This window comes from Lethenteron reissneri, chromosome 49 (assembly GCF_015708825.2).
Source record: "Lethenteron reissneri isolate LAM-NWPU_2019-01 chromosome 49, ASM1570882v1, whole genome shotgun sequence".
NCBI classification, from domain to species: domain Eukaryota; kingdom Metazoa; phylum Chordata; class Hyperoartia; order Petromyzontiformes; family Petromyzontidae; genus Lethenteron; species Lethenteron reissneri.
In genome coordinates, this window is record NC_083827.1 from 1,558,175 (window position 1) to 1,579,674 (window position 21,500).

Below are 21,500 nucleotides of genomic sequence, written 5' to 3' on the forward strand. Positions count from 1 at the left end.
GAACAGTAGTGCATTTGGGTCTTCTCTCAGGATGGAGATTAAAACCTTGGCAGAACAGGCTCAAGCCCACCATTTGTCTCAGGAGGTTTAGTTTTGTTGTACGAAATTGGCCGTTTTCACTGACGGGAGGAGCATTTGGCGACAATTTAAGGCCCCAGAAATATTCGACGCGAAGGAGTTGAGCATGGAATCGGAGCCGAAGGGTCTCGCGTTGCCGGCACACTGCCCACAAGCCAGGGGCGTCTCGTATTTTTTTCATATCTCTTGCCGCTCCGCTATGAATTAGCGGTATGATATTCAAACTATGCCGTGATTGTCCTAGGAATTTCCCATGTGTTATGTGGATTCACAATTTTTTTTCTGTACAATTCAATACAACTTAATGATCTGGTTTAGTCACCAAGTGGCCCAGTGATTTTTCACCGTCGCCTGAAAGACGTACAAATTAAAGCCACACGCAACACAATGTGGAGTGACAATTGGGATTTCAATGAAGAATATTGAAAACGTGTAAAGGTGGTCCACAGTTGGCCACTAGCGCTGAAACTTGAGAGGCCATGGGCTACGGTTTCCATTGGTATATTTAACATAATCAGAATACTATAAGTATTTATTATACTGAAGGAATCTGATGAGCTATACAGCTCTTTTTCCATAAATGTCCAGTAGGGGCAGGTCAGAATGATACAGAAACACGATAAGAGTGAAAAGTATAGGAAAGGTAAAGAAATCACTTAAAACAGATACCGCAGGTGTGCTAACAGGCCACAACTACATGCATGCCTTGCATGCAATGTGATCAAATTTCAGCCTTTGCTTGATCACAATTAATTTCATCAATGTTTGCTATTATTTGCTGCCTGTCCTAATGGGGATGAGACTAGCCTACAGTAATCTGTTAACTGCTGCTGCCTGTTGGAATGGCCACATTTTTCAGTTCTTGAACCGGTCCAAACAACATGTTCCGCTCTTGAACTGTAAATGCAACGTTATCACATGACATGTATGCAAGGCATGATGGGAGTTCTTTCCTGCAATTCACAAGCAGCAGCACCACCTTTTGTGTTTAAACCTTTTTGTCTCCAGCCTGCACGCTGCATTCTCCTGTCATGACGAGTTTCCTCATCGTTCGCAAACGTTGGAATTGAAATACGATTTGAGTTGGCGAGGTTGGTCGTGTTGAGCGAGCGTAGAGTTTTACCACGTGTGCACACCAGTCATCTCAGTCGGTCAACCCATGGCACCACCTGGGTCTGTCCCGTAACCTGCCAGCGGGCGTTCGACACTTCAGGTGGCCTTAACGTGCACATGGCCTGGCACAAGCGCCGTGGTGACTTTCAGCGCCACTTAGTGGCAAACGGCGGTTGCTGCTGTTGCATACTCGACGACTCGTGAAGGCATCACAAAGGCAGGCAGCAAAGATTCAAGCGAATAAAACAACGCTTTTATTTAGAAATTCTTTACAAAATAACACCGCCGTCTTGAGCGCAAGAGCATGGGGTTTATTTTTTTGGATGGAAGAATTTGAAGGCTAAAACAGCTTAGGGCATCATAGTTTGAATTTCTGTCGTGAATATTTTGTTGTATCAATACATGAAAGTACATTTCACACAAGGCATCTAAACTAATTAAATTATAACAGATAAGGTTGTAATTTATCCCTATGTTCAACTACGAATAGTCATGAACTCCAGCTTCAATGTGATGCATCAAATAAAAATGCATTCACATGTCTAGGAGTAGTACACTGCTCTCCACTTTAATACATTTCTATCCAAGTCTGCACTTGTACGTTGTGAATGGGGACAATGCTAACCTGCATACAGATCCAGGGCAGATTCTGGCACTATGGCAGAATCCACTAAGGCGGCTTAAGTGTACTGTAAACACTGCATCCTTTTTCAAAGATGCATTTGTGTTTAAAACAAAAAGAACCCCCGTTTAGCCTTGCAGACCATCAAAGTGCAGTCGGCGAGCACCTAGTAAGGCCAGCATGGCATACAGCAAGGGGATGGTGTGGTCAGCACCATCGTACACCTGCCCACCTCTGTCTCCCCGCACCAACGTCCACGCGACGCATTACCCTTCACTGGGTTTGACCGAATCGACGCGTGAAGGTCCAATTGAGGTTTATATACAAATTTATGTTGGTGACGGTACGCGGGGGGCGGGGGGGCGAGAGCGGAACTGGGATCAGAAGGGATCGTGGCATCGTGCGCCACCCACTCCGCTCCCCGCTGCCCCACGTTCACATTCTGCATTTAGCTGGCGTGCACACAATAGCTCACCCTTTTCAATGATATCACTGGGTCTTTTTTTTTTATCATGCTCATCCCCTTAGAAAGGCTGTGCCCCGCCGCTGTGGTACGAATGCCCAGCAGAAAGCATCGGTAACTGTCGCACGCGTCAACATTTTAAGAACCTGCATGAAGAGGCCGGCGGTGAGGGCGCTGTCCGCCGGACTGCCCTACGACCACACGACTGTACAACCAAAACTAGCCGACTTGCGCTCCGTTCGGAGGAAACTCCGATCCTGATTTGTGTTCCAGTTCAGCGACGAAGGAGCCAGCCACACAAGACAGAGGTGGGGGGGGGGGGGGTATTAAAGGGGGGAGGTTTCTATGCTCCTGATTTCATCGCAGCACAGGAGGTACCTCCCGCGCTGCGATTCATGCCCCTGGGACCCGGCCAGGATTAGCCGTCGCTCGGTCCCTGCGAGTATCTCCGTGCCTCCCTCACGTTCTTGACGTACGCCACCACCAGGCCGTCCACCTTGCTGGGCACGATCACCTCCGCCGAGCTGTGGGAGATCTGACACGCGAACCACAATGACGATATTAGCCATGAATCGCCGAGTTCACAGCACTGCGCCACCACTCTGCCCCGAACGATAACATAACTCAAATATTAAAAAAAAACAATCATCGTTCATTTAAATCGAGCGGACGTTGCGTGTGAGCTCTGCCTTCCCTTGAGGTCGATGGCCCCGATGCTGCCCACGTTACCTTGTGCACAGCCTTGCGTAGGATGTCCTTGTACTCCTGCTTGCTGATCTCCTTGCTCAGGTAGAAGGGCTTCAGGGCACGCTTGGCCTCCTCTTCCGCCTTCTTTTGCCGCTGCAACTTCTGCTCGTACTGCAAGCAACGGCAGCCCTGGTTATTACTGTGGAGATATTAACCCAAAATACTACACGCCATCTGTTTTTCAAATGGACGTTGAGCGCCAAAGTCACTGCCCAAATTTGCCCAAAATTTTTTTATTACACCGTAAATTATTCAATTGGGATTACACACCGCAAAAATCATCCCTCCCGAATGTAAAACTACTGCATACGGTCTGTGAAACCCAGCGCCTTTGTGATAGCCTCGAGCTATAAGAATGGCACAAATACAAAATGTCAGTTCCAGAAATACGAACATCCGCACTTACGAATGAACTGCTCTCAGATGTTTTTATATTTAACCATCCGACTTGCTAACGGTCGCTCGTACTTACGAACCGAATTGCAGAACTATTTTGTTCGACGGAGCGATCTTCTCGAATGAGTCCCAGTAACTCGCTGGGACTCATTACGCCAATTCTAACAAGCAAGCCAGCATCAGGACTCAGGGTCAGTGAAAAGATAACTTATTTTTTTCATTTTACTTTATTTTATGTTTTATTGACTATACAGTATTTATTACAGTATTTCATGTACAATGTTTCTTATTTATGAGTTTAACAATGGTTTCCTTTTTTGTTGAACCATAACACATTTTAGAACACTGTCGACTTACGAACGGGTCTCAGGAAAGTAACCTTTAGTCGAGGGACTGCCCGTACTAAACTCTAGTTTTCTCCAGCAAACTACTCCCACATCTCATACCAGAAAGCCTCGCCAGTGTAAAGCCGATGGGCAAAGCCATCATATCTTTGTCAGTTTAATTTAAATGCTGGCTGCTCGGCAGGGGTCCCACGTACGTTAATGAGCGTGACGTCGATGGAGCTGGAGTTGGAGGCGGTGCTGTTGCTGCTGCTGTGACTCGACTGAGAGCCCGAGCTACGGCTGTGCGTCTCCACCTCCGTCTGCTGCGGCCTGGCCGCGGCGGACGGGCCTGAGCGCGTCGCCGCAAGAGGACAAAGAAGGGTGCCATCGCAACCAATCAGTTTCGAAGACGATGCATATTTTGTTAGGGCATGTTTTGCTGGCATGTTTTGGCACAAGTACGTGTGGTTAATGCAGACTTGGTGCCTTGCAAAAAGGTACATATTTGGTGTTTGAACAGCTTAACACCTCCTGTTTAATTGCCAGAAAGGGTAAAACCTATTCTTATTTTTCATCAACTTTCACAAACTTGGCTGCCAGTGTTAGTCTTGAACCCGGTGATTTAAAACAAGAGAGAGAGAGGAGAGAGAAGGAATAAAAGTGCAACAACTCACGATGAACCATATTAAATGAACAATCAAAATTATTTCCTGCTCAGATGAGTGTGGAGGTGGTATTCATCTCCTCGTTACAGTCCTGAGCCAGGGCTGTAACCAGGAGATGTCTCTCTAATTCCAAGCGTGCACCTCTTCAATCAACGTTTGTTCCATTATTATTAATACATTGTTATTAATCAATGTTTGTCAAACAATAACTATTGACATCACAGTGATTGCTAAGTAGGCATTGGAAAGGACCACGTCGCTACAAGTCGCGACGGCCGGTGGCCCGACACTAAAGCGTCGCAGCCAAGAGAGGGGAACACGGCCAGGAGCACGTCCACTACGGAGGCAGAGCGATGGAGCGGAGCTGCGTGCAGCAGCTGGGTGCATTGTCGCATCGCAGAACCACCACAGATCTGGCAGACGAATCTGGGAGGCCGTCATTGAGCGGTGGAGAGATCACGGCCGATGGCGACGAAGTGCATCGCGGGGCGACGACACGCGGAGGGCGCTCACCCGTGCCTGGCGACGCGTGCTCTCTCGTGTCCGTGCCGGCCGGGCTCTCCTTTGCCGAGGACCCCGTGCCGGGCCACGGCAGCGCTCCGTTGGCGAGGCCGCTTTGAGCGAAAGAGTCTCCCCTTTGCGCACGTCTACACGCCAGCCCCTGCAAGCGCGGGTCCAGTGCGCGAGAGGGGTCGCGCGACAGCGAGGCGGAGGAGGAGGAGGAGGAGTCCACGCGGTCGTGCCCCGAACCGCCGTCGGCCGGGTGCTCCAGCCGAGGCCTCTTCCCCGCGCGCTCCGCGGTGGACCCCCCGACCGCGTGGCCGGACCTCGCCGTCGTTTGGGCTGCGGCCGAGTGCGTGGACTCGCGTGGGGAGCGCGGGTCCTGCGCGTGCCGCACGCTGCCGGCGGCGGCGACGTCGCCGGGCGCGCGCTGCGGAGCGTTTGAGGCGGGGGCGCTGCCGCCCCCTGACCTGGCAGCCGCCCCTGTCGCTGCGGGCAGGTGTCTACGGACGTGGGGAGATGCGGCGGAGTTTCCGGGTAACTGTGAAGGTGGACCGGGATCCTCTTTGACAGTCCTGGCCGTGGGGCTTTTGACTCTCTCCACTTTCAAAGTTCTGCCAGTCGAGTCGGCCGTTTTTGAAGTCCCTGTAAAAAGGAGAGGTTAATGAGGTCCGCTCACGGGTGCTCAGAGCCCATTGCTCGGAATGAAGTCCTCTCGGTATCCTGCGTTTGCACGTTTCAATGACGGGGCCAGTTTCTTCAAAGTACAACCACTGGTGACGTCTTATAAAGCGGTGCTCATAATATATTTTTTCTGACGTATTATAACAGGCGTGGAGTGGTGGCACAGTCGTTAGCGCATTGCTCTATGAACCCAGCAAGCCACATTATATGTTCCCAGCTCCGGCGAACATCAGCGGCAAGTGACATTCAAAGCGCAGCTGGGCACGTCTACTTCACAGACTCGCACTGACCAGCTCGCCGAAGTGTGGCTAAACAACCCCCACGACCGACACGGCATGGGCATGGGGCTGCCCTCATCAATCAGCGGGTGACCGAGGGCTGTCGATTAATGAACGACAACGCGGGGAAGTCACCGTAACCCAGGCGAGGGGGTGGGGGGGAAGGAGTCAACCAGGTAGTGACGCACCGCGCTGCTGTGGCGGCGGCCCGGCGGGCTGCTTGGCACGCAGCAGGCTGCCGTCCCGGTTGATGATGGTGCCGGTGCTGCTGGTGAGCAGCATGCTCTGCCCGGCGAGGATGCTGCCCAGCACGTCCTCCACCGGCCCCGGCGCGGGCACCGCCGCGGCCTTCGCAGGCTCACACGGCTCCTCCGCCAGCCTGCGGTAAAGCACAGCGGCAGCGAGCGCCGCTCAACACGAGGCAGCGGTGCCCTCACCGCTGACTGTGCTCGTACCGAGCTCGGTGTACTTTTGGGTCATGTGCGGTGGGGAAGCCCGCTGGTAGGAGGTCACGGGCCAGACACAGAGGTTATGGCTCAGGGAACAATTGCTGTTTTGTCATCAAGGCACTCTACTCGTCGTTGTGAGCATCACTCCACCTCATTAAGCACACGCCTTGGTACTTGGAAACACATGTAATGTAGAGACTGCCAATTCACATTAAGATACAGCCGGTGGATGCGAGGACATGTATACATGCGATTCCCATGTCACTTAGAGAGCTTCGATTCAAACTTGGAGATACTGTGTCCTGCATTCAGAGTCGATTACAATGAATCGGCACTTCAAATTAATTGCGCGCTCTCTACGTCACATGTGACGTGGTTAAACGATCCATCGGGAACGTGCGACGCATCTAAATTTGTTATTTGAACAGAGATGATTAACACAGGAAGGCGAAGTCTGGTGAGCCGCAAAGACTGGGAGCTGGGTCCGTTCTCTGCTCACTGCGCGCACGTGTGCGCACTGCACGCACGTGTGCTCACTGCACACACGTGTGCGCTGGGGATACGCACTCCGAGCAGTCGTACCCGGCGAGCTGCGACGGGATGGGCCGCGCGACTGGCCGGTGGGAGCGCATGGCGAGCTTGGAGAGTCCGTGTTGTTTGGCCCCGGCGTGGAGCTCCGCTGGGAGGGAGCCACTGCTGCACGGCTCCGGCTCGCTGTGGAGACAAAGCGATGCATGCAGCGGCAGTGCTTCCCCGGCGTCCTCTCGCTTCTTCCTCTTTATCACTGCATCGTGCACTTTCAGATGAGCTTCTGAGGCCGTCTGGAATGCTCTTCCTTCCGATATGAGGAATCCAATGGAGCTATGCAGTTTTAAGTCTCTATTGAAAACGAATTTCTTTAGAGCTGCTTGTTGTGTTTAGTTTGTTGTCGTTCCCCCCGCACCTCCGATTAGCACGTACGGTGCAAAAAGAAGTTCAACAACATACGTACAGCATCTCATCACGACCGACGCACCTTTCCGTTTAACCACAGCCACACTGCCAGATGCCAAAGTGACCCAACGCTTAAATGAGCATGCGACAGTGATTGTCGTTTCTTACGCAACGTGAACAAACTGCAATTCTGGCAACTGCCTGATGATGAGGGTTGCAACTCCCAACCAAACGCCGAACACAATTGTTGTGGATAGCGCTACTACCACACAGCGGTTGTTCACGTAACGACTTTATTAAATGGTTGTGTTGGGTGGAGGAGGGTGTATGACAAATTTTACATACACGTTACAATGAAATGTTGTGGCTTTGCTCTGCAACACACCGGTGTGCTGTACTAGTAACGAATTGGCATGTTATGTTTACGTGGCGGGTTTAACGACTCATTAATATATTTACGCGATCTAACCCAAAAAAACACGTATTATGGAAAAAATCAACATATGTATGAACTTCTTTCACACTGTATGTAGCCAACCGTGCTAATCGGAAGTGGGAGAGGACAACTAAGCACTAAAAGCAGTTTTAAAGAAATTAGTTTTAAATTTAGATTTATTAGCTTCCTAATATCGGAAGGAAGAGCGTTGCAAACGGCCGCAGACGCGCATCTGAAAGCGCGCGATGCAGTGACCATCTTTGTTCGATGACGAGCCAAAAGCCGCTGCGAGGATGACCGGAGTTCTCACCACCAATGATGAATCGGCAAGCATCCTTCTAGGAGGCCCACCTGTCATCCTCGGGGGCGAAGTCATTGACATTGCCGAAGACGGAGAGCGCCGTGACCCCGATCTCCATCCTCTGCATCCCCAGGGGGGTGTTGTCCTGGGCCCGGTACACGGAGGGCACGGACTGCCCGTGCATCGGCTTGCCGAGGTGCAGGCTACGGGCGATCCGCATGCGGGGCGTCACCACCCTGGGCTGCAAAACACAAACAGCAACGCCGGGCGCTTAATACGGGAATAATAGGCAGGGAAGGAATCCGCCTGAATGCCAGAATTACACTGAGGTCCAGTAGCATCGCTCATGAGATTCCTCACAGTCGAGAGAGTGCCTATAACCACCGCGAGGTGGTGGCGGCACTGACTTTGAAGACCGGTGCGTGACCGTCCACAAAACATTCCACGACTGTGGAGATGCCTCTGAGCTGCTGCCCTTTGATCTGAGACTCGGGCAGCGTCGCAAGTCTTCCCAAGGTCTGTAGGTCGGAACTCCTTTCATCCTCAGTTACTAGTAATAACAGTAAAGGTGTCACATCCTATTAACCATTATTTATAAACAGGGTGATGACATTAATTATCCATTTAATAATTAATGACCATGTAAAAGATAACAGCTGATTATGTTCTCGCCATCACCAGTCCTTGCGGGGAGATGTGGATCGGCACATCCGCTGGGCCACTTCGTTGAGCAATCATTTGTGGCCAGGTCGCTTCTGAAAAATAATTTATAATTCAGTGGGCTTTACCTGCTAAGATAAGTAGTTTATTTCTATTAATTTATAGTGATTTCCTTACCTTTCCTATACTTTACACTAATATTTTTTTGTATTGTTTGTCATAATTTTCTGACCCACCCCTACTGGACATCCGTGAAAAGAGCTTCATAGCTCATTGGATAAGTTACCGAGTCAATTAATGAGTTGGTCGGTTTAAGTGGGTGGGTGGATAAGTTAGCAATGCACCATCTTGAGCCGCTGCCGCTTGAATCTGCGCTTTTTCCTGCGCCCCTTCCGCCTCTTGCCAGGCTTGGCAGTGCCTGTGCTGCTGCTGCTGCCCAAGAGTTTCTTGACTCCTGTTTTGCGAGCGGTGGTCTTTCGGCCTTGGCGTTTCGTGCGGCGCTTTCTCCGTGTCGCTGTTTCCAAGGCACAGGGTAGAGCAGGGAGATGAAAAAAAATACCATCGTTTGGTTAAAACAGTGCTTTTGTAGAGTACACGACGATTGGTAACTAATGCTCAGGCTCTTTATTCAGCCAGTCGCACAACAGCGCACTCGCGTAGGAAGCACAATGCAAAACGCAACCCCCCGTTCTCCACGCGCCCCCTTTTATCCCATTCCTTCTAACCAATCCCAATTAAGTTACCGCAATAATGGGCATTTAACCGGGTCTATAAATGGTGCGATACTCTAATAGAAGACATCGGGAGGTGAGGTATTGATGGTCTAATAGCCAGCAAAGTAATCTAGCAGAAGGAAGCGATTATGGTAAAGGTGGCAGAGAAAATATTGACCATGAAACCTTTACCCTGCAACTAAAATGCAACTGAATCTCAAGGCACTTTTTGCAAAATGTGGGGGAGCAGAAAATCTGGGGGGGCGGGGTGGCAGGGGTGCGTGTGATCGTGTGCGGTGGCCCTGGCAATGCCTCACACTGGGTTTGTTACCTTTCCTCCGCTGAGGGCCGCCCTCGGGCCTGTAGTAGATGGCCGTGCTCGCTCCGCATGCCACCGCATTGATGGCATCGTCCACCGACGGCGTGTCTGGTACCTGGCTCACCGCACGCTGCGCACCGCAGACACGGGCGCGCGAGAAGAGGCCCGAAAACGTGAGCCACTGTTCTCCAGGCAAACTGTTTCTGTGAGTTGACGACGAGGTGGTAAGCAAGACTTTCTTTCGCAGGGACATGCTACTTGCCAACCAGTTGAGGCGGCACCCCGATAGCCTCCTGGAACTGCATGCCTTCTGTTGGGCACTTTGGCGTAACCACGCCTCTCGGCTCCAAGATCTCGACAAGTGCCTCCAGTGTCTCCAGCAGCCTACGTCATCAGTCCTGGACACAGTCAGCCTGGCACTCATGGATGAAGTCTGGAGTATGGCAAAGCTGATCATCATGGCAATCTGCTGCCACCAGCTCTCCCAAGTTGGCTCGTGACCAACACGTGAGTTCACCCACACCAGACTCCATACATAGCTCAAGGTGGAGTCCCAGCTCACGCCAACGTCAGACGCTTCAACAATGGCATCTTTACTTGGCCCTCTTATGGCTAAATGGTGGCAATTTAGCCCTCTCTGAGGTCTTACCGTTTCTGGGCCACCCTGTGCAGCTGAAAAGCTGCATTATGAAATAACCTATGTGTGCGTGCTTGATGTGGATGTTGCCAGGCTCTGGAATGTCTTCAGGGATCCCATCCACGCTCAAGTGTTTGTGTCAAGGAGACCACAGGCTGTGAAAGCGTGGGCTCACCCTGATCTGCTGGGTGCGCGTGATGCGGCTGATGTTGACGCGTGTGCGAACGATCTCGCTCTGCCGCGTCCTGGCGATGACCCGCCTCTGCCTGTGGCCAACGCCCAGCGGCCCAGCTCCCTCCTCTCCGGCTCCTGGTGGGAAACCTCATCAAGGCCCGCAATTCTTAAGTCACGGCTCGGCTCTGGCACAAGTAAGCCGGCTCGAACGTGTGCTTGACTTGAGCTGGCTCCGAGCGTCGTCCCAACCGTGGCTCAGGATTTCCATGAGCTGAGCCAGGAGCCGAGCCACGACTGAGGACCGCGTATCCACTCGCGGGTGTTTGGAAGCAAGCCAGCAGCCTAAGCCTGAGCCGATCCATGTCAGAGGCAGCTTAAGAATACGGCCCTTACATCAAGTGAGATCACACTGAGATTGACTATAATTTTGAAGCAAAGACTTTGGAGCAAAGTTATGCAAGGAATATTTTATCATATTCCACAATATTGCGGGGTTGTGGTGGCACGCTGCTGTAATGCGGCACCTCACCTGGTTAACATGAGGGCAGGGATGCTCTACGTCTGCGAACTGGTGGCATTGCGGTTAGAGCGCACAGCTCGTATTTAAATCCTAGCATAGGTCGACTCAACCCGAGCAGAGGTCGACTCAACCCGTTGTCTCTTTGCGGGTGAGTAAAATGAGCACCAATTTTTGTGGGAGGTCAACAGTGGTTGTCCACGGAAAAACCCAGAAACCATTTATTTCTTAGTTTTAGTAAATGAAACTTCCGCGAAGGAAAGAAAAAGCACTCTTGAAATGTTGGGCAATAGGTTGTAGAGTCTGTAGTCACTCCCTTGTTCCAGCACTTGTCCCACTGAATTTATTTCACTGGCAGTGCCACGGTCGGCGATGGGATCTACCCCAGGCCCACGGACGTTTATTTACATCCCCCTCGAGTGACCGCATCGCCCACCTGTCTGCTGGCGCACGGGTCTGCACTGCGGGCAAAACCACTCCTCCACAGGCACCGTGTCGAGCGCGGGATCCAGGCACTCCATGTGGTACCTGTCGCACACAGCACAGTGTTCAACTTAGGTCAGTGTCCTTTAGGGACGGTGACGCGGCCCTGCGGTAGCGCGTTCGCCGCTTGTTGCAGAGGCTCGTGGTTCAAATCCGGCGGAACGCCTTGGTTATTACCGTGGCAGTATTAACCATACGAATAAGCACTGACCGCTTCAAGGTGGACGTTGGAGATCCCCCTCATGTCATTCGAAATGGGGAGGCCATTGTGTGTTGGGATCATGGTACAAAATTTGTCATGTAAAAGACAAAAAATACTTACAAATGACTGAATATGGATTACACACAGTAGGTATAGGGCAAGCCTCCCTGAGTCTCAACACTCGTTTTCAGGAGGGCTGTGCCAAGTTTTCGCAGAAGGGGGCAATGTTGCTGCTGTGTGTAATCCCAATTGATGCATTTAGAGGTGATTTTTCAGCACTGAGATGTTTAGCAAAAACCAGCTGTATATATTGTGCAATTTACATAGTTGCGCGAGGAAACCGGAGAACCCTCGGAAATAGATGCAGAAAGAGCGGAGAACATACAAAGCCCAAACATTTACAATTTGAGTACAACGATGTCTCCTAAACGTTGTGCATTTACTCTCCAACACACCGGTGTGCTGAACCAGTAACTAATTAGCATGTTTTGTTTACGTGACAAACATTACTAATTGGCTGCGTCGGGTGGTGGTGGGTTTAATGACACATTTATATTTACGCGATATAACCCATAAAAACCTCTATCGTGGATAATATTGGTCGCGAAAGGCTACCACGCGTTAAATGTCCAAACCCAACGCAGAACGACGGCGGAGTCAGCGATTGTGATGCACGGGTGTTACCATCGCAGCACGCTGCCCCTCACCCAGCGTCGCAGCCGTCGCACAGCAGCAGGCGGTCTTCGCGATCACTGCTCCGGCACACCTCGCAGAACGTGGGCTCCTCCTCCTGCCCGCCATCTTTCGCGGCGCCCAAGTGATCCTGCACTGGCACCTGCACACGTGCAGCGCAAGGCGCGCGCGGGAGGATCGACCGCGACGGTTCGTCACCTCCCCTCCCACAAGAGCTGTATCAGGAGGCCACTGGTGCTATGCACTTTTAAGTCTAGGTTGAAAACGAATTTCTTTAGAACTGCTTTTTGCGTTTAGTTTGTTGTCGTTCGCCCCCGCACCTCCGATTAGGACGGTTGGCTACATATGGTGTGAAAGAAGATCCACGTGCATACATGACACACAGCACGATTGTAAAGCGTTCTTCGTATCACAAAATTAATCTTCTTCTTCGTATGGCTGATGTTGATGTAGAACAACAGCTATTATTTTACATTGAGGTGGCTGAGTCAGATGATTGCATCAGCAGCAGCAAAGTGTATCGTTGTAATGACGTATCCTTCGTGTTTGTGAATCGGCCAGCGAGTTGTTCTATGTTCCGTGGTTCTGGGTGACCGCAATCGCACACTGGAGAGTTTTTATTTAATGCATCATCAAGTTCCGCAATGGAAATGATTTGTGAGGATGCGATTGAGAGTTGCCCTAAACCTGCATCCTCTTCAGTGACCTACATCCAGTGGCCAATAAACCTCTTCATCTCAATATAGAAGCCTTTCTTCTGACGCGTCCTCAATTGTGGCGGACGTGGCTGTGTTAACCTCTACAGCTGATGCACAGCATCTCCTGCTCAGCTCGTTTTTTGACGATGATATAAACAAACAAAAAAGAGGACAATGTAAAAAAAATCTAACGCAGGAGAAAAGTCTCCAATTTGGAGTTGAACAGGGTGAGGGAGACAGCAGTTGGTAGCCGTGTGAACATGTAGTTCGATCGGATTCACATTCAGATGGGAAATTCATCAAATGGAATCAACAGAACCACGTAACCCTGACAATGGCGAAAACACGGGGTACATACGCACCTGCCGTAATACCGGGCCTCCCACGCAAGCGCGGACACTGACACTGGTGAACACTTTTCGGTCCACGGGGCAGGAATTCATGTTCTGAAAAGACACGCAGACAAACAGTCAGTCAATTAGCCAGCGCCCGACACCATCACCAGGGTCTGCACGGGGAAGAAAACAACTTGACTCACATTGGTTGAAAGTATAAGCAGCCGGATGGTGCTGCTCTGGTTTTAGCGCACATCTTGCAATTGGAAGGCTGAAAGTTTACATCTCAGTCAGGGGGTTAAACCTTGAATATCATTCCTCTGGGGGTGATAAAAATTAACCCGTAAAAACAAAGTTTTTCACTATAAATCCTTTATATGCGTGGCATCGGTTTTATTTTATTATTCATTTCTGTTTTTCTTGAGTAAGAGTTTAATTTTTATCACATTGGTATTCTAAATTAAATATAAGGAAAGTCGTATATAAGGATTATAAGGTTTTCAGTTTTTGTATGATTGTTTATATTGTACATTTTTGTTGTTTTCTTGAATAATTTTCTGTGTTTAGGAAAAATATATGATTGTGTTAGTGAAATTATTTTTTTCCTAAAAAGTGGAAAATTTTGGAAAACATTTTTCACGAAAATAAATTGTCACGCACAACGAGTCTGTGTGCAAAATGTCAGCTCGATTGGATCACGGGAAGTGGGTTCAAAAACGACCGAAAGATTTGCACGGTCGTAAGCGCGCAAGCATGCAAGCAAGTGAACTTAATATAAAGGATTTAAAAATAGGCACGAATGAATGTGAATGTCTTTCACCACCGGCTCACTGATGTAAAGAGATATGAGTGTCGCCTAATCCGTTTTTTTTTTGTGGGGAAGCACTGATGACGTGTGCATGTGTGTGTATAGTCAAGCTATGCACAGTCAGAAAGTCAAAGTATCCCCTGGATTAATAGGGTGCCACACAAGGCTACTGGAGGTCTGATCCAGTGGTGGAAATTCCATGTTCCCATGGCAGAGCCAGTTTTTACAGGATGACTCCTGTTGACTTCACACAAGTGGTATTTATTTTATCTACCCCAGACTACTGATGGGCTGAGTTGGCTACGCACTCATATTTTTACTCAAACTTATGACGGTCGGTCCAGTGATCTGAGCGTTGCGCCACCCAGGCTGTATTTTAAACAAACACAACGAACACGTCTTCTCGAAAAACAGACTTCTGCTCTCAATTGGCTCTTAAAAATAATGATGTACAGCCCTCGTGTCAACCCACTGCTATTCCGTCACTGTGTCGGTCGTGGGGGTTGTTTTACCATGCTTCACCACGCTTCACCACGCTTCACCACGCTTCACCATGCTTCACCATGCTTCACCATGCTATTCAGTGCGTGTTGTTGAAGTGGTGTGGGCCCGAGAACCAGTTCAGATATGACTCGCCGCTGACGTTAGCCATGGCCGGGAATCGAACTCGGGTTGTCGTGTTCATAGAGCGGTGCGTGAACCACTGTATCACTGCTCCTCCCCAGCTCTTACCATGTTAGAACAGAGATACAAGGGACATCATTGACATGTGCTTTGCTGGTATCTGTACAGCCTGGCCTGTACGCGCAACCAAGAGTGGCACGCTCGCTCACTTCGCAAAGAGTGCCAATGGGTAGCTCTGTGACTTGAGCTGGTGTGTGCCTGAGCAGGGTTTCTGGGTATCAACACCAATAGCCACCTTGGCCCACTCGAGGATGCAGTCGAGGCAGAAGAGGTGGGCACAGTTCTCCGGGGTTCCCAGCTCCTGGTCCCGCAGGCCATTGAGGCAGATGGGGCATCCTTCCCGCTCATCATCCGAGCTCTGCTCAGGTTGGTCCCCACAGTCATCGTCCTCCTCCTCCTCGTCCTCCTCTTCTTCCGCGTCCTCGTCCGAGTCTCCTCCCTCCTCCTCGCTGTCGTCGGAGCCATCGTTGCTGCCTCCTGGGGCGGCAGGAGAGCGCGTTAAGTAGGAGGCGGCACGGTGTGCACAGAGCCTGCGTCGGCATTTCTGGATGGAGCAGAACGGCTACCCTAGCAGACACCAGCTTGCCCTATACCTACTATAATCACCCAGGAATGTCTGTCCTTAATGCTCGTGACGTCACTCCACATCGACCAGCCCCCCTAATTAATATTCATGAGCAGGTGACGTCCTCCAAATGGACACCCCCCCTCATTAATAATCATGAGCAGGTGACATCACTTCCCACGGAGCACCCTCCCCCCTCATTAATAATGAGCAGGTGACATTACTCCACGTCGAACAGCCCCCCTCATTAATAATCATTATAAGGTGACGTCCTCCAAATGGACACACCCCCCCCCCATTAATAATAATTAGCGGCTGATGTCATTCCAAACGGGGGCCGAGGCGCCTCATCCCCCCTCCTCGGCGTCAACTTACATCCCTCACTACAAAGGCAGAACCCTCACGTCACGCGATCTCCGTAACGCTATTGAAACATCGAAGTAAAAAGGACGTCATGATGAACAAGGGATTATAACCTTAAAATGAAATAGGTCTGTGTCACCGCGGCCTCACAAATTGCACACGCATTGATGCAATGAATATCACGTCGCAGGTCTGCTTTTCGCTTGCAAGTTTCAGATTTACTGCAATACACCCGTCCTTGGAAGGGGAAAAGGCGAGTTGAATAGAATTTTTCAAGGCACAACTAAATTATTACAGTCTCACCATCGGGAAATCCTTAGCTTCTGAACCAAGTTTAACTCACAAGAATTTAGAACAGTTTTCTCGTGCAGAAACATGATTTTCGTGGCACGACCGTGATAATTATTGTACTGCTCAGCTGCACAGAGAGCAAGGCATCTGTTCACCCTCCACAATCGCCCACAGTCACACTGGAATCCATTCACCGTCATTCACAGAGCCCCTTTACCACAGTAACATCACAACGCAGTGGAATAATGATGCATCGATTCTCCAAGCTCAATTCTTCAAATAATTTTACACGCATATGTTTAAATTTGATTTATTTATGCCAATTTAAGGTTATGGAGTGGTGCGTGCGATGCATTATGATCGGAGCCAGTTGCATGCAGCTAACATCAGAGAGATATTTGAACTGCTCCTGGGTCCCATCACCCTTCACCAGCCCACACTGACCAGCATGGTGGAGTTTGGTCAAACACCACCCATAACGGACATCGCGTAGGGGAGGCCTTCAATCCCACAGTGGATTAACAAAGGGCTATACATTATTAATTTTAGTTATTTTAAAATAAGACTAGCCTTCAATGAAAATTACAGTGTGTAATTTGTATGGATGTTTCACTCCTTTCAGGGCTCATTATCTTGTTTTATCCAAATCAAACTAGGTATACATAGATTGCTGATAACCATTATCTACAAATGCAATGAAACCCTTCCAAATTAATATGTATTGAGAGCCACATGCCCAGTAAAGGTAACAGGAGGTGTGAAAAATGTTTACCTTCATCATCGTCATCGCCTTCACTCTCATCACTGCCGCTCTCATCTTCATCAGAAATATCTCCATCTGTGAACAACATGTCATCATAATTACTTAGTTTTTTCTTATCCAGGGAAACCACACTAAGTCCAAGGACTCTCTTTCATGAGGATCCTGCATTGCATATTTTTTTTATTTTAAGATGTTTTCAGCCAACTTATGAGTGTTTGTTGTACTTGTCGGAGGCAAGCCAAACCCTCCATGCGTGCAAAGGAGGAGAAAATTCCCGCATGCTAAGGGTCAACATTTTATCCCCATACGTTGTGAAAAAAAAGATGGGGACGAGTCCACTTGCTGTACTGCCTTCTTCTAGCAGGCCAGGGTATGGCACCTCAGCGCACATGGCAAGAGAGTTTCACAACATTTGTGTGATCCAGCAAACCTCGCCTCTCCACAGTGCTGAATTACAGGTGTGCATAGCCATCACCAGCCTTAGCAGAACATACATTTAGTTGCCATCATTCAACACACACCACAGCTCTCCTCTGGCGTGACACAGCATTTTTTTAATGTAGAAGAGTAGTCCCCCATAAGTGATTACATTCTGTTATGTACCATTTAAAAAGCCACTCTAATGAAAGAAAACTAAGTGTATCTGCCACCAAAATAATAAGTATAAATTAAACCTTCATTGCTAATGGAAACCAAAATCACAAATCACTTTTTTCTTCTTTCAAATGGCAAACGTCTGCATTGAGATGGCACACAGGGTGCGCTGGGACGAGGCTTTTAGCTTTTGTTGACCCTCAATGAAACGATTGGGGCTGCGTCTTTAGTTGCCATTCCAACCGAGCAGCCGATCACCGGCGTTCGGTCCACCTTGGTGATGGTATTGGTTGTGCTGGGCACTAAACTCGGGTCACCATCGTCTTCCACACGAATGACTTAAACCAGGCTTAATCTAAACTAAATTTTTATTTTATTTTACCAGTTAAGGCCCAATGAGCTATGTAGCTCTTTTTCAGAAGCGACCGGACCACAAATGAAAGCTCAACGAAGTGGCTTATGTTGAAATTTTAAAGCAGCTAAATACTCTAAACGCATGTTTTTAAATGTGGAGAGAAAAACCAGAGGACCCGGAGAAAAATCCACACGACCATGGGAAAAAAACATACCAACTCCAAATATACAGGCGTGAAGGTCGAGATCGAACCCACGACCTTCTGCATATAAGGCGAGGCAGTTTAATATCTCACCACCGCTTAAATTTGAAGATAGAAAGATAAAAACTGATCTAAAATTCACAACTTTGAGATGACATCCATACAACTTAAAACCAAGGGAATCAGGAGATGCATTCTCAGAGCGTACGTACCGGGCTCATCGCAGTGGTGTTCCTTCCTCTTGCGCTTCCCTGTCGAGCAATCGAGACCCAGCCCCTCCCCCTCCATGGTCACGGGGAGGCTCAGCTGTGGGCAAAACAACAGTACCAGAGAAAAGATCTTTGCAAAATAATAATTCAGCACTCCTTACAACACATGTTCCATGTGCAAGGGATGTCCCAATTCGTCATCATCAGCCAGGACCTATCCACTGCGAAATGAAGAACCATCCCAATCCATCACACCTCTCACAGTCCTGCGATGGAGCAATGATATAAGCTCTCATATGCAGATGCTTGATGGAATATATCATCACATAACCAAATTAATCGTCTGTTATATCTCTTAATAAAAAATACCCATGTCACTGCACAGATTGTGTTTTTAATTAAATTGAATGCAATTTCCATGCATTGAAGATGTTTCTCTTTTGGGTATGGAGGCAAGACAGCTGGAATCCAGCACTTAGCAGGGTATTGTTGGTTTATTGTGCTGTGAAGCTCCCAATCCCACTTGGTTAAAATCTGGCTACAAAATTACAGTACAGCAAGTAGGATTCATATATATTTTTTATATAGCCACGATGTCTCTTTGAAACAATGACGTTAATTAAATCAAGCGTCACCCCATTATTATTAACATAATTCTACAACCTAAATCAGGCGTGGCCTTTTTGAATTTTTTTACCCTCTAAAACCATATCCCTAATATAATTTACCACGGTATAATCCTATTACCATTTCAAAAATGTCCTATTACCATTTGGATAACGTACCTAAGCTCTGTCGCAGGCATACGGGCTGTAAACAAAGGCATTCTTCACATTTGAAAAATGAATTCCCCACAACCGATGTCTGTGCGAAGCCACTCATGCACATTTAAAAAAGACAATTAAGTGACCTCATAAGATTGTTATGACATGGCACTCTATCTTGACAGCCTTGCTTACCAATACCAATGCTCCAAACTGACGCTGGGCAGCCTGGGACAAACAACCTCTACAAGAGATTTGGGTTGCATCTTTATTTAATCAAGCGAAACAACAATAACGATGGGTCTCTTTGTTAGAGCTCTGACGCCCAGACACACACAACACACATTTTTATCTGTTTTCTTACAAGTAATGCATTTCCCAACTATGACACAATGACCTCTTCTACAATGATCCGTTTTTAATATTTACTTCCTGACAAAAGATTAAGTTAATAAACATTCACCATCACTCACCGGCTGCAAATCATCAACTCAGTGGCTAAGGCCATACACAATAGCAATCCTTTTAGTCTTTTCCCCCAATTTCATTTCAATTGTGCTATGGGCATCATGCAGTGAAACTGAGTGTCCATTCGGAACTCTAGCAGAGCTGGGGCATCACCCCATGTTAGAAAACGGTCCACACAAGCAGTGAGCACAGAACTACTTTTGAGAATCCTTCAAGTGACCTTTTACATCGATAAACTAGGGAAGCACTTTTCCACGTACCCTGCTATGTTTTGCTTGGCAATAAAAACGAAATAATGAATTCTCAATACAGGATTCAAGGAGTGTTTAATGCAACAATTGCTGACCGTTCTGATGACAAATTCGCGAGACTACCTCTGGATCTCGCATCAAAAACAGATATCGTGCACCCAGAACCTCAACGATGCAGGCCTCGTGTCTCAGACTCCAGTCTGCCTGCCATCTCCATCACTTGTTTTAATGTTCATATTGTTAAAAAAATATATACCATTCCGCAATTGTCATGTATTGAGCATCCATATGTAACCCCTTATTTGTGCAGCTTTTACTTTGTTCACTGTTATTAAATGTAGATATAAAGACAAACCAACATCGGTGTGACAACCGTGGCGCTGTGCTCATCCACACTGGTGGCCGCTTCCCCCCGCGACAGCAGTGGAAACTCCACGTTCCCACGACGAGACACAATCCACACGCACCACCGGACAATGTAACAACATAATAAAAGCAACGTCTCCTTCGCGCGTATTTCTCTCCAAGTGACAAAAGTATATCTTACGCAACTCATCAGCCGCACCGCTTTCTGTCAGAGCCATTATCTCAGCAGCATTGCTGCAAGACAATCAAACTGCGGGCCGGCGTCTACGCGAGATCTTCATCAGCGGGGATCTGCTGTCCTTGAGCCACTGCTGGCGAGATGCCGCCCTGAGCGGACGACATGGACGATCCCGCGATTCGTGCATTCTGTTCGCCAAATACCAACCAGCCGCTCAGCGACGACTCGCCCACAGCTGGGGTCACCCACCCCCCGTGAGGGCGGGTGGCGGCGTGCGGGCGAGGCGGGCAGCAGCAGATGGCGGTGAGGGCTCGCGAGCGCCACATTCTGCGTGGAGCTGCCGCTAGAGTGGCACCGTGACCTCTCCAGAGGCCCGACATTCTGACGCGCGACGCCGTCCAAAGACTAAACGGGCGATCTATTCACGAGGTAAATCAATGCTATTCCGATGATCATCATCACTGCAGCAGCAGCAGCTGTTACTGCTGTCGTGATGACGGTGATGGCGAGAGTGGAGTGGAGGCTCCACATGGGGTGAAGTTTATCGGACGGCACCGCGCTGCCACTCCGCGCATCGCGCAGCTCTTAGCGCCGTCTGTGTGACGGGGTTGGTAACAAAGAGGATGTCAGACTCACGGCGGCGGCCTTGTCGCTGTGGTCGATGTCAACGGCGGCCGCGCCTCGCCGCCGCCTCCTCCTCGCTCCGCCTCGCGGTCATGGAGGCCGCTGCCGCTGCGCGACGTCGTCGTGGTGCGGGAAGCCGCCCGCGACTGCCTCCTCCACGAGACGACAGCTGGCCCCACGCGGAGCAACGCGCTCTCCCATTGGTCGACAGCGTCCCCCCACCACTCACCGCCCCGTATTGACCAATAGGAGCAGTCGACTCAGTGGGGGGGGGGGGGGGCCGCAACGTGGAGTTTAATTGGTGGCGGCGCGTGCACGCGAAGCCTCTTCCGGAAGGATCTTCTCGCTTTGCCGTGTTCTTTTATACATTTCTAATTAAAACTTTCGTGGCTGCTGGAATTCATATTCTTGTTTTTTTCGGTAAAGTCACGTAGATAGAAAATAAAATACAAAACAATTCAAAAGAAGAAAAAAGGCAAAATAACTTTCGATCGCAACACGAGCGGTCTTCATCAGAACGCGCGTGTTGCGATCGAAACGTCGTGGTTTTTTAATTTATTTAAATTTTCTATCTACGTGACTTTACCGAAAG

At 49.2% G+C, this 21,500-nt stretch overlaps 1 protein-coding gene across 2 annotated transcripts; it reads right to left on the reverse strand.

Annotated features, from left to right (window-relative positions):
- Positions 1-1,422: 1,422 nt before the first annotated feature.
- On the reverse strand, positions 1,423-21,090 carry LOC133354813 (PHD and RING finger domain-containing protein 1-like). Of its 2 annotated transcripts, none has more exons than XM_061571954.1 (17): positions 20,921-21,090; positions 18,261-18,354; positions 16,907-16,972; positions 15,151-15,392; positions 13,451-13,534; positions 12,405-12,532; positions 11,449-11,540; positions 10,497-10,630; positions 9,697-9,814; positions 8,997-9,166; positions 8,043-8,233; positions 6,905-7,036; positions 6,062-6,252; positions 4,924-5,556; positions 3,961-4,094; positions 3,006-3,125; positions 1,423-2,811 (listed from the first exon to the last, which is right to left on the reverse strand). In XM_061571954.1, the coding sequence occupies exons 2-17, from the start codon at positions 18,334-18,336 to the stop codon at positions 2,695-2,697; spliced, it is 2,628 nt and encodes an 875-aa protein (XP_061427938.1). In that variant the 5' UTR covers positions 18,337-18,354; positions 20,921-21,090; the 3' UTR covers positions 1,423-2,694. The 2 variants fall into 2 exon arrangements, with proteins under 2 accessions (XP_061427938.1, XP_061427937.1); XM_061571953.1 differs by having other exon boundaries at positions 3,006-3,134; positions 20,921-21,089.
- Positions 21,091-21,500: the final 410 nt, after the last annotated feature.